This window comes from Trematomus bernacchii, unplaced genomic scaffold, assembly GCF_902827165.1.
Source record: "Trematomus bernacchii unplaced genomic scaffold, fTreBer1.1, whole genome shotgun sequence".
Classification (NCBI taxonomy): domain Eukaryota; kingdom Metazoa; phylum Chordata; class Actinopteri; order Perciformes; family Nototheniidae; genus Trematomus; species Trematomus bernacchii.
The window spans coordinates 413,759-426,759 of NW_022987582.1; the positions used below are offsets into that span (position 1 = coordinate 413,759).

The 13,001-nt window shown below is 42.5% G+C and overlaps 1 protein-coding gene across 1 annotated transcript; it reads left to right on the forward strand.

Annotated features, from left to right (window-relative positions):
- The first annotated feature begins 3,180 nt into the window (after window positions 1–3,180).
- Window positions 3,181–11,976, forward strand: cacng6b (calcium channel, voltage-dependent, gamma subunit 6b). Its single transcript, XM_034127359.1, has 5 exons — window positions 3,181–3,256; window positions 5,318–6,090; window positions 8,776–8,850; window positions 10,179–10,316; window positions 10,465–11,976. The coding sequence occupies exons 2-5, from the start codon at window positions 5,724–5,726 to the stop codon at window positions 10,683–10,685; spliced, it is 801 nt and encodes a 266-aa protein (XP_033983250.1). The 5' UTR covers window positions 3,181–3,256; window positions 5,318–5,723; the 3' UTR covers window positions 10,686–11,976.
- Window positions 11,977–13,001: the final 1,025 nt, after the last annotated feature.

Consider the following 13,001-nt stretch of genomic DNA (forward strand, 5'->3'; position numbering starts at 1 on the left):
GAATCCAAGGAAAATGGGTGTTTCCCTTGTGTCCAGTATTGTAATACAATGTTGTAATGTTCGGTAGTCATTTGGTAACATAACATATCAGCTATACAAAATAAATTGAAAAGATAACAGCATAATTTACATAAAGATATTCATATACACAATACGTCTCCATTATTATTATGTCATTTATTTGATTCAAGCCTATGCAAATAAATAAAACTCATGTTTACCCATGCAATTATATATCATTATGAATTGGAGCTGCTTGCAGTGTCGAATCCCACCTATAAATCAGGTAAAGTTAGGGGGGTTTTTTTGTCTGGGTTTATTTATTTTTTATTTAACCTTTATTTAACCAGATAAAAACATTGAGATAAAATCTCATTTTCAATGCTGACCTGGCCAAGAAGGCAGCAACGTTACACATAACACATAACACAAACATATAAAATACAGAGAACATAACTAAGAAAACAAAAGACGAAAAAGCAGTCACTACATTGTGCACATTAGGACAGTAAGAAAGGTACACTACTTGTTACTGCAAGAGCAGCTGGTGGTGAGGACTTCAGACAACTTCAATTTAAAACATGCTATAGAGACAAGTGCCAAAAAGTTACTTCTTTATATTCAAGTCAATCCACACGAGTACACCATTTTGGACATCAGCAACAACTATAAGCCATGTCCACCTGGGACTGTATCTGAAAAACAGTAACAGGGAAGCAACAAATCTCTGACATGAAATAATGTCCTGTGTCAGCTCTATACTGCCCATCTCCGCGTGCATCGCTGCACCCCACTGCACAGAAGCCAGCAGCGGGGCACTGATGCAACGCGCTCTCTCCCCCTGTTGTTCCCGCAGGGCTCAGATAAAACAGCAGCTCTCCCAGGCTGCTGAAGCCATATCCACCAGAGGAGACATGTACAACTGACCCTGCCTCTCCAACAGATCAGGACGTTCAGGCTGCCAAACACAAGACCGATTAAATGTTATTAGCAGCCCTCCCCAGGCCTGATGCTGCAGTGAAGATTGCACATACATTATCTCCCTCTAGTGGGGAATGTAAAACTGTAGCGGTGGTCATTGTCATTCTAGGCAGTGCCTCCCCATTGATCCTCATTCAGAAAGATAGAACACTGCAGCAGTGGGAGAGTGCATTGCTGGAGCAGGATGATGCAGTACTCTGTGTACTTATGGCAGTGTGCGTTCAGCGTATAGATGAAAGGAAATTGAGAATAATATGGAAAGGATTGTCAGGTTGAATGGAAAAAGGCCTTTTATTACAGAACATTATTTTGACATGTCTCAGTAAAGCGCAGGCATGCAAAATCAAATGAATGATGGCTAAATTCAATTTTGCTGCAATTGTTTCAAGGGGCTTGTATGGGCTCTTGCTGTCACTGGGACAATTTGAACAAAATAGAGCAATGGTTATATCTATAAGTAACACCACATCCCATAAAAAAACAACTGTGTGTGGCTCGCTGCTACAAGCCCTTTGTTTCTCTTGAAGAGGTACATCTGTACATACAGGTCAGATATATATTTATCATTGAAGAAAAAAAGAATTCTTTAACAGCTGGGTCTTTGGTTTTTAGACAATCGTAATTATAAATGGAGTAAATTGCATAATTGTTGGGGATTATTTTAAACAGCAGAGTTGGTGCATTTGAGTCCTGCATGTGGGATTGACTCATAATAATCTACATGCCCATGTTGTCCAGTGTGGTTTATAAATGTATTTTCTAATATTCTTGGACATATTGTGCTTTAATCTGGCATGTAGTCAACATTAATGTTACAACGTTGGACTAATAAATAGTTGCAGCTGTAATGTGCACATGTGTGGTCAGTGTGCGCATGGCTGCATACATAAGCACACATGTGTGCCCTTCAGTGTGTTCAAGCATAAACTAGCACTGCTGACAGGGCCACTTGAGTGATGTGGAGACAAGATTGTTAGCATCAGCATACTGTAGATTATTGATGGCCTCAGACCGCCAGTGGACACTTTCTATCAATCTCATATGATGGGGGAGCAGAGATATGCTGCATAATTAGAAGCAAAGTCATTTTAAAGAATAGACACACATATGTTCGTTAAACTAATAGCTGTACCCCAGATGAATCCATTTATCATGGCTGTCATGACCAACATGCTCCTTTCTCTCTGAGAAAGTCCATCTTTCCATCCAAATTGCACTGTGGCTGCAACAACAATCTGTCCTAAAAGAAACAGGACGTCTTTTGTTTTGGACATTGTAGGTGTTTATTTTCCTGTCACAGCCTACAGCCTGTTTCGTCCCTTTTTTCAGATTTTCTCCTGTTCTGTCTCTCTGTTCCCAACTCACTCTCACTTTGCATCACCGCCCTCGCCACCCCTTTTCCTCTCGCCCCTTCCCCCCTTCCAGCCCTCCCTGAGCGTGGCTGGCCGCTGGGGTTGGCCTCCCTCTCGGTGTGCCACGTATGTAACCTAAACTGTGGAAGAGCCAAGCAGGGCCGGGCCACGAGTAAAGCTTTCCACAAGACCAGGGTGAGTCTGAAATCTCTCTGGATCTTGTTCAGTGAGGAATGAAATGGGCCTGCACATTTTCTATTTCTTCTCTAGTATTTCATTTCAGCAAGATTATCCATATGGGCACCTAGTGTTTCTTTATATCACTCTCTCAACGTTATGCTCCCATCTTCTGTCCTTTCCTGCACTTTTTTTCCCTTTTCCATTTCTGTCCCTCCCTCTGCTGCCCTCCCCGTTTCACTTTCACTCTCTGTGTCAGATTTGCTCTTACCTCACACTTCTGTTGCTGTAAAACACTATCCTAGCCCCTCTCGTATAAACACAGGCTCCTCCTTCAGCCTAACTTAATGTCATTAACAGGTGGCAGTCTAAAATAGACACTCACACAAACAGCGAGGCTGGCACAGATACAGGCATGTTTTTAATCATGGCTGTCGTCATGTGACCGGACCACACTGCAGCACCTCAGCTCATTCATTGAACATTCAAACATGTGTGGAGTGTGTGCAGGGTGCTGTTCAGATGGAAGGTACAGTCAGAGGGGAGAACAGCCGTGCAAACACACACATTTAGTGATCAACAGTGTTAACCAACCAGGCTACAGCCCCCTCCCCTGTTACACTTACTTTCCATAACCCTCATGTACCTCCCTCTCACTCTCTCACTTACTCTCCCATCACCACTCTCCCCCTCTATTAAGTTTCAAGCGTCTCTTCCTCCTGAACTGAACAACACACACCAAACAGGTCAGACTTATTCTTCTTTTTGCTCTAGTTGTTGCTTTCTTATGTACACATGTCACACAGGGGGCTGTGGCTGTCTTTGGTGAAACTCTAGAAAGAGTACCTAACTTTCCTCACTGAAAATGTACCCATTTGTCCCCAAGCCAGTGCACCGTATTTTTTTTTGCTGCATCATCAAATTTGACAAAACACACATATAGGCCTATACACTGCTTAGGATGTTTTAGAACAACATGAACATGTGTGTGTTATCCTTCCAGTAGGTTCGCCTGCCATGCTTTGACCCCTTCGATCATCCCGTGGTTAATATGGATGTAATGTGATCGAGCTTTGTAACTCTATAACTACTAACTTGGCTGTCAACAGCTGCCGTCTTATTCTTTATTACACTTAATGCTGGGGGAGTAATCACATGCACGGCTGTTATTCCAAAGCTTTGGCTCATTAAAGACATTTGGATTTTTAAGATTAGCTCTTAATATTCAGAGATTATATCCCTCTCCAGTGCTCGCTTTAAATTAGGATCAGGTAACATATTTATATTATTGTGAGTTGTGATTAATATCTCTATCAATTAGATGTCAAAAATCCATTGTGTGATTGTTATGGAGCTTTTATTAGTATCACATGATCTACCATAGCAGATGGATTTTACTCTTTTAAATAGAGTGGGCATTTTTAAGTTCAACTGACATTATTAGTTGGTTATTATTAGCATTATTTATTATTATATATATAATATATTATTTATGTTTTCTTATTTACACATATGAAGAATTTGGTTTGGTTGAATATAAAGTTACACAATGTATTGCTTTGAAAAATAGTCTATGTATGATAATGTATAATCCAAATGTATTTGATACATAATTGTATGGCTGCTTCAACTTATTTTAAATTAATATACACACATTTCTCTCAATAAGTATATCAGTCATTTAATTTATAAAATGTCACACAATGTCTAAAAACGACTTCGAACAAGTTCCTAAAGCAAAAGGTGTCTGGTTGTGTCAGTACAGCAGTCGGAAAACCGAAAGATCTTCTCTTCACAAAACAAAGAAAGAAACTAAAATCCAGCTATAACCTAGAATGGTCGGAGTTTGAATTAATAAATGACTTTTATTGTAATTTCATTTACTGCAAAACTAAATGTATGCTGCATACTGCTCTTTATATCTGAAAAGTATGGTACACAATAGATTTGTGTCCACGCACTCAGAGGGTTCATGTGGTGCGCTGCCTATATAAAAACTCTGATGCTGTCAGCGCAAAACCCCTGAATTAAGTGATCCACCAACTGTGTGTGGCCTCCTGGTGCTGCTCCCTAACTGGCCAGGCCTGTTGCCTCCACTATGTGACCTGTTGCACTGCACAGCAGAGTTAATTACTGCAGGCCCCTTTCTGTCAGAAGGTTCAGCCATGAATTATCACCTCTCATGCTCCCTGCGCAGAGCAGCCACATCGTTGGGCCCCGTCACTCACGTTTTAATCTGCTCCAAATTGCCCCCTCCCTCACAGTTCGGGATAACAGAAACAACTCCGCAAGCCTGGACCTACTCACAGTGCCACACGACAAAAAAAAAACACTCACACATGCTTAAAAAGACCGTCATGGCGGCAGATTCCAAGTGTTTTCTGGTACACGTAATGCAGGACGGGAGATATTTGTGGCAACCCATTATCCCCTCAGATCAAAAGGGATCTGTGTCTAAGCCAGAGATAGTGTACCTGCTGTTGTCAACTGCTCTGGCAAAATAGAAGATGGGGGGTCCAGTCTGGCGCTGCGGTGTTATCTCTCACCTTGAACCGGCACCACCCGACTCCACCGGCTCATCCAGCCCAATTGTTTCTTCATCAGAAACAGAATCTGCCTTTCAGGGAAACGCCATATGGCTTATGTATTGTTGGCTTGAAGCATGTCATATGGCTTTTAGGGAGGGAATACTGTAGACGCTGATAAAGCTCTTGGAAATTAAATATTACGCTGCTGATGAAAGGATTTTGCTCTTGTGAAGCATATGCTGGCTGCTTTCATCTTTCTGTTTCATCTCTCTATTTCAGGGGACTGGACGGAAAACAGTCACCGGCTCTCCTGGTCCTTACATCCGTCTCCTCCCATTTTATAATTTCCTTACTTCATCTGCCCCTCACTTCCTTGTAGCTCTGTTCATGGCTCTGTTCATATTTCTTTCTGTCTAATTCATTTGACTGTCCACTTATTATCCTTTGTTCCCTCTGACCACTTTTGCTTAATTTACCCATCAATCACAGGATAGTTGATAGCTGTGTCTCCTCATTTTTAATATATTGTTTTAACACTTCCATCCTACTCCTTATCCTTTTCCTGTTTTCTCCCTACTAAACCATCCTCCCATCTTTTCATCTATTATATTGCTCCCCTTATAATAAGCCCCCCCCCTCCCCCCTCACCCCTTGTCTTCGTCGGGCCTGGCCAGTTGAGATCATCATGTGGTCCAACTTCATCGTACAGCCCGATGGTGATGATCGTATCGGGGTGGCCGGGACTGTACAAGGTGGGGGTTTAGCTGGAATAAAAGGTGGAAGGGGACAGGGAAGGAGGGTCCAGAAGATGAGTGACAGCCAGGAAGGAAAGATCAAGCTGGCCTTCTTTGTGGCTATCATTGGCGTGACCCTCACCGTGTTGGGCATGGGCACAGAGTTTTGGGTGGAGCTGGCACAACCAAAGAATTTCAGCGGCAACCAGACCTGCCAGATGGCATATTATGGCCTGTGGAAGGGCTGCATCCGCACCCTATTTGTGGCGGACATAGACCCAGACAGGGAGCTCTGCGGCCCCGTTGAACTAAATGGAGGTGAGACCCCTGGCTGGAGTGCAGTTGTGTGTCTGTGAGAGTTTGTGTTTATCTGTTTGTGCTGTCTAGGAGGTTAGCAGGTGAGGTTTCTGGAGGGCATGTGTCTACTTTGTTTCTCTGACTGTCTGCTCATGTCTGCCTCTCTGCAAACTGAATTGCCCGGCCATGCAATTCTACCTCAAGGCTGACTCCATGCTACAGTATAAGAGTGAATTAATGGTAAAAGGGTCAAAGGATGTTTCTTAGAGGTTGCAGGCTGTTGACATCATTGAGGGAAAAAACATGTACATTTAATCGACACGATTCTTCTTTGCCATCACCACTGATGTGAAAACAGAGGGAGCAGGCATAACTAATACGGTGCATGCCCTCTGGGAATATGCTTACATCTCCAGGTCTTTTATCTGAGCCCATAAGGAATTGAGGACAGCTATGGCAACACTTCATATTAATCCCATCCCTAATACGATCTACAGATTTATGAGGAAGATACTTATGATTTTTAGCAAACATTTAATATCTCCCTTTATTTCTACGAACACATACTGTAACCTTGCAAATAGATAGTGGGAGGATAGTTGTGTATGTAAAGCTGCCTGCATACATATGCATCTAGGTCATCCTACAGATAATGTGCAAATTGAATCATTAAAGAAAAGCGATGCTTGGAAACAGAGCACGAGGAGGACCACAGTATAGCGGTTTTCAATTCTTATCCTATTGTAACAACACAAAGCAGCATCTAGGTACAGGTAGGATCATACAATAACATCGTGGTGATTCGCAACATTGTCAGGGTAATGAAGCATCGATTTCAAGTTTCTCCCTTGACTGGGTACCTAATCATCTCCTGCTGTACACACAGTACAGACAAGGGGATACGGGGCAGACCACAGGTTTGTTGTGTTGACGAACATCCATGGTTAGAGTTGTGACAGCTCCTTTCTAAAAGCACTTTATTCAACTTGACCGTGGTTAGATTCTCCAGAGTGCGTTGAATATCTCCACAATGACCTACTTCTGTCTGAAAAGCAAGTCTGGAGATGGAGAGGGGCAGGTATTGGTAAAGGGAGATGGAGATAGGGGTCGCTCCAGGAAGTCACTGCCTATCTCCGGGTATCTGCTGAGACACAGCAGAGCTCTAAAGAAACAAAAACAAATCTCCTCATCCAGCAGATATACACGTGGATCACATATACATAAATACTATTCACATACATATATCACCTTGAATTAGGATGCGTGTCATTGTTTTTATATGCTGTCGTCAAGGGCTAATTCATCTTACCTGTCAAAATGTCCTGCCTCTCTGGCTGCTTTAAGCTAGCAGATATATATCTATGCCTCTCAGACGGTCTGTTTGTGTGTGAGAGCAGCCAGTATGCTTCTGACAATGTTTCTCACACGTCTTCACACTGTTGGCCCACGCCGCCTGTCGCAGATGGCCGTGGGCTTGTCATGTTTTGAGGGAAACAACTGTTTTTGCCATCTCTGCTTCTCTGTGTCACATCGCTGTTTACATGCCTTTGGCTTCGGTCCCGGGCAAAGTGCGGCCCCGCTGATGCCGGCCCTGTCATCTCAGACCAGCTATCCGTCTTCGCTGCCTGCTGGAGAGGGACATGACAGCTCAATAATTACAGTCTCAGCAGGGGTAGCGAGAGCAAAAGCAGTTGACTGTGATAGCATGATGTGTTACAGAAAATCAGTAAGCTGATAAATGGCGTGTCTGCTGCAGTCAAAATGTTGCAAATGTGCTCAGGCACAAACATATTTGTATGTGAAGGAAATGTGTGACGAGCATGTGGTCATCTTGAACAACATAATGAATATGCAGTGGGTGAAAGTCATCACTATGCACTTGTGAAGCCAAGTGGAATCTGACTACTTCACAGTTTTTGTCTAAATATAGAGAGGGGGAACGAGGAAGAGGGACAGACAGGGACTGAGGGAGAGTGTCTAATGCAGTATTAACCAACCCCTCTGTGTTTCCTCCCCCCTTGACATCTCCTGCTCCCCTCACCTCCTTCTCCATCTGTGGCTTCCCTCTTTTTTCCTCTTCACTCACCACCCCTTCCATCTGCCCCCAACTCACTCCTCCTTCCCTCACTACTCATGCTTTGAGCCTTTATCCATATTTCCTGCATCCCCCTTCATCATTTCCTCACCCAACATATCCCCTTCCCCTCAATCCTTCTTCTTCTGCTGCCACGCCTCTCAATTTCTATCCTCCATCTGCCCCTTCTTCTTGTCTCCCTCTCTATTTCCCCTGTGCCATCCACCCTCAGTGTTTTGCTGTCTCTCACCCTCTCTGGCGGCACCATATGTACAGTGCTGGGCCGTGTGTGTGTGTGTGTGTGTAGCGGTGTGTGTCTCTGAGTATTGCAGCTAATGCTCCACACTTGGATATAAATAGGAATAATCACTGGAAGGGCAGAGTGCATGGATGCATAGGAGGCACATAACAGAAGACCAGCAGCTATCCATAGGAATGTGAGCCTGTGTGTGTGTGTGTGTGTGTGTGTGTGTGTGTGTGTGTGTGTGTGTGTGTGTGTGTGTGCGTGCGTGCGTGTGTGCGTGTGTGTGTGCGTGCGTGTGTGCGTGTGTGTGTGTGCAGGTGTGCATGTGTATCTGTAAATGTATGTGTATATCTGATCTCATGTGTATGATCTTTCTTTTTACCTACAGTAACCAACTGCACCTACTTTAAGTTCTTCACCTCCGGGGACAATGCAGTCATATTCAAGAAGACGACGAACAAACGTGAGACATTTAAATTCCTCCCTGCAATTCCTGTCACACATGCAGATGCATTGCACGCTTACAGTAACAATGCAGCTTCCATCAATAAAGATGTTCACTGGGGTGCTCAGAGGACCGTGCTGGTGTTTTCTGCGTGTTTCAGCCCATTAACTTCCGCTGCCACCCATTTTCCTAAGCAACCATAAGCTATCAGACTGATTCATGTGTTTACCTTACCGTCCAGGCAGCCGCTGGCTTCAGTGCAATTTGAGGATCAACTGGCTGTGATTTGATAGCTGCATCACAATGAGCTTAAAGTCAACTTGAGCTTTTGGTACATGCTGTTAGAACAAACTGGCGTGCTTTGCATATTAAACCCAGAAGATAGACAATAAGCAACGGTATTTAGTGATAATAAGCTAATGTTATCATACTGACATGCTAAACTGAGATGGTGTACAATGGTAAACATTTACCTGCGGTCTGCGCACGATAGCGTGTGTGCGTGTCAGTATGTGCATGTGTGTGTGTGTGTGTGTGTGTGTATATGTGTGTGTGTGTGTGTGTGTGCGTACAGTATGTGCCTAAATACATCCCCACAAAGGCATGACGTTAGTAGTTGCTGTTTGGCAGTGAGCTCGTAGATGCCAGACAGGCACCAACAATAGAGACTCTTCAAAAATACTGCAGTGGATCCAACTGCATTAATGAAATGTGTTCACAGTGATGATTGATTCCCTTCGAGCTACATTTAAGTCTCTGCAGGTTATTTAAAACATCTTATAGTCACACACTTGCTGATATGGGTGTTAAGGAAAACACATGTGAATTAGTCATAAAACTGGTTGACCAGAAGATTAGACAGCTGTGTTGAGTTCACTGTTATTTATCCCACCTATTTTTGTTGGCTTCTGCTTCCTGCCAATAACAACCCACAACCTACATGTTGTATTTGCCGCGTTTTAATTAATATAATAATAATATCTGTGTGGTCGAGTGTGAACAAACACGAAACTGGCACTGGCTGCTGGGAAATGCTGATCGGCTACTTCAGTAGCATCTGTTCAGGTTTGTAATGCCAATACAATCTGTTTTAAACAGAGCCAGTAAGGGAAGTGGCACAATTCACACAATGCGTGTTTTTTTTACAATGAAGTAAAATGAACTTTAATCCCAGTAGAATCAAACTTTGTGAGGTGGTGTTATATCTGATTCCACAATGCCTCTGCAGTCTTTGTTGAATATTTTTCACTGCATATATTTGCAGGTTTTATCAACACTTCTTTTCACAAATGTTCACCTACTGTAGAGTATTCAATATATTCCTTTCTTTCTGCTTTTCTTAACAGAGCTGAATCTAGCAGCAGCTATCATGGCCCTTTTGAGTCTGACCATGATGGCAATGGGCTCCATCTGCATCGGCATGTCCCTCAGCAAAGGAGTGCCCTTCTTTCTCAAGCCAGCCTCCTTCTGTTTCATCCTATCAGGTGGGACCTCACATTCTACCGTATTACATTCAAGTATCCATACCTGACTGATGTTTGGCAAGATAATAATTATTTGGTCTTCATGAGTTGTTTGTGGATATTACGCAGTTATAGTGTGATGTAATCTGAACGTCCTCTCTGGTTGCAGGTGTGCTGGTCCTCCTGTCTGTCCTGATATTCCAACAGTCCGTGTTGGCCTTGCTGTCCAGTGATGACTCCATACCTTTACACTATGAGCTGTCCTGGTCTGTGGCCTGCGTCGGCTCCGCGGGAGGAATTCTTATTTTTGGAGGTTGCCTCTTTATCCTCCTCTCTCTTCCTTTCAGCCCCTGGGAGAAATGCTTTCCACAGAAGAATAGCGTCACCTAACACTTGAATGATAATCAAATATGCACACAGTATTCTTGATGTATTGTTTGAGAGTGGAAAACATCCATTTTCTGAAGGCGGTGACTCTGCTTATTCTCGGCATTTAATTTGTCAGAGAAGTCATACAAGGTCTTAATCAAAATGTTTGTAGAGAATTCAGAAACACTTTAGAAAGGCCTCCAGAATTTGAAACAAATGTGTTTTAGTGTTATTTTTGGTAGAAATAGTTGGACATAGCCATTTTAGTTTAATGGTTTCATTTTAAGCTTTGTTGTGTCACACAAATCTTGTTATCCTGTCTAAAGTTGTACATCCACATACAAATATCTACTACAACTTTTTGCCAGCATAAGTATATCATAAAAAACCTTTTAAAGGCTCAAACACTTTTTTTTAAACTTTAATGCTAAGTATGGAAGCCCATTTCTGTGAAGAAAAAAAAATGATGGCTTAAATTAAAATGTGTTTATTTTTATTTTCTCTTCACAGTTTTTGTGGCTCTACAAAACAAAAAACAGAGTTTCTGTTATAATTCATATGATTGCTAGACGGGGCTGTCTATCGAACGTTAGCATTTGTCGTTTTAGGTCTCTACTAATGTTGCTCTTCTTGAAAGGACATTCTTTAAGTTAGACACAATACACAAGAATGAGATTGTAAATCAAAAGTGCGATTATATGACAAATAATGAAGATCAAATTACAGATGTCTCATAAAAATGACTTAACATAAATATTTTGTTTAAAATTCATAAGGCACCACCAGAATCTATAACCATCAATTTAGCAAAAAATACTGTATAGTTTTGTGTCATATCTGCTAAATTATATATTGTAAAAAAGTTCATATTCTAAGTCCTATGAAGCTTTTATACACTTACTACTTGTTAAAGAAGAGGCTTCATGCCATTATTTATAACTTATGTGTGTTTTTTTCAACAATTTGCTGAATGCTGCTTCAGTATGAATGTATGTTGAATGAAAACAACTGTAAAAAGTGATTAAAATACCTTTTTGTGTATCAGAGAATTGTATGGACTCACTTTATAAGCTCAACTTTGTACATAAACTGAATGAATGTGTTTATATTGTACGAATGGTCTCTGTTTGCAATGTTGTCTCCCGTCACTTTATATGTAATATGTATGCAATAAGTACACTTTAAATAATGTCATAGGATGCTCTCCTTTTCTCTCTACCAAGAAATGCTATTTTACAAGTTTTAGGCTTATTTCTACTCATATATATGTACATTATGTGGCGCCGGTTTTGCTTATCATTAAAGGGATTTGACATAAAATGATTGTCTCCCTTTTGTTTGCTGACATGACACTTTGTACGCTCTCAAACTTGACATTCACCCATTTTCATCCCTTCAAAGTGACTCCTAACCTCTCTGCCAAACACCACCATCCCCCAAGCCTGCTCCTCTATAATTAGGCCAGTGCAGCTCATCGCAATGCATTTCACTGCAGAGGTTGGGAAACCTTACCCTTGAATTTCAACTATGTTCCCCCAGCCTACCCTCATACCCCTGTGCCTTTCCTCTCTCTCTCTCTCTCTCTCTCTCTCTCTCTCTCTCTCTCTCTCTCTCTCTCTCTCCACCCCTGACCTTGTTGCGTCACTTTCCCTGCTGTCTCCAGGCGAGCCCACCTGTCACTACTCCACCCTACCTCCACACACACCTCGACCCACACCTGTGCCACACACACAACCGCACACAAGACCGATCAACAGACCGATCAGAACCGAGATGTCCCACTAACATAATCTAACACTTGATCTGCTGGTGAGTGAGTGGCATCCAGGCACCTACACACACACTCACACATCCATTTAACTCTCAGTGGGCAGAAACTGTATCCACATGACACACTATCCTGGTTGTATATTTAGCTGTTAATAGTGCTACTGAGACTCTGTGACAAGTGGGGCACAACCAATAGCTGCATGTTTGTAAATGGGTCTCTTGATAGAAAGGGGAAAATACTTTGTTTGCTTTGGCTACCTCTCATCCTTCCTCACTAAACCCGGGCTGCATCACTGTGACTAAAACTAGACTGTAGGTATGATAATAGCAGGGAAAGGCACTACAGATAATCCTCAGGGTCCCGAGCACCGCTAGGAATCTCAGGCCCCTTGTCAAGGATGTGACACTGCTTCCCTCGGCCCTAATGCATCTTAAGTACAATTTCTTGTCTCTGAAGGGACTCCCGCATCTTAAACCACACTGGAAATATTCCCACTTTCCTCCTTACAAGTGATCAACCCTGTGAGGTCAAGCAAAACCTAAAGTGGACCTGAAGGTACCAAAGCC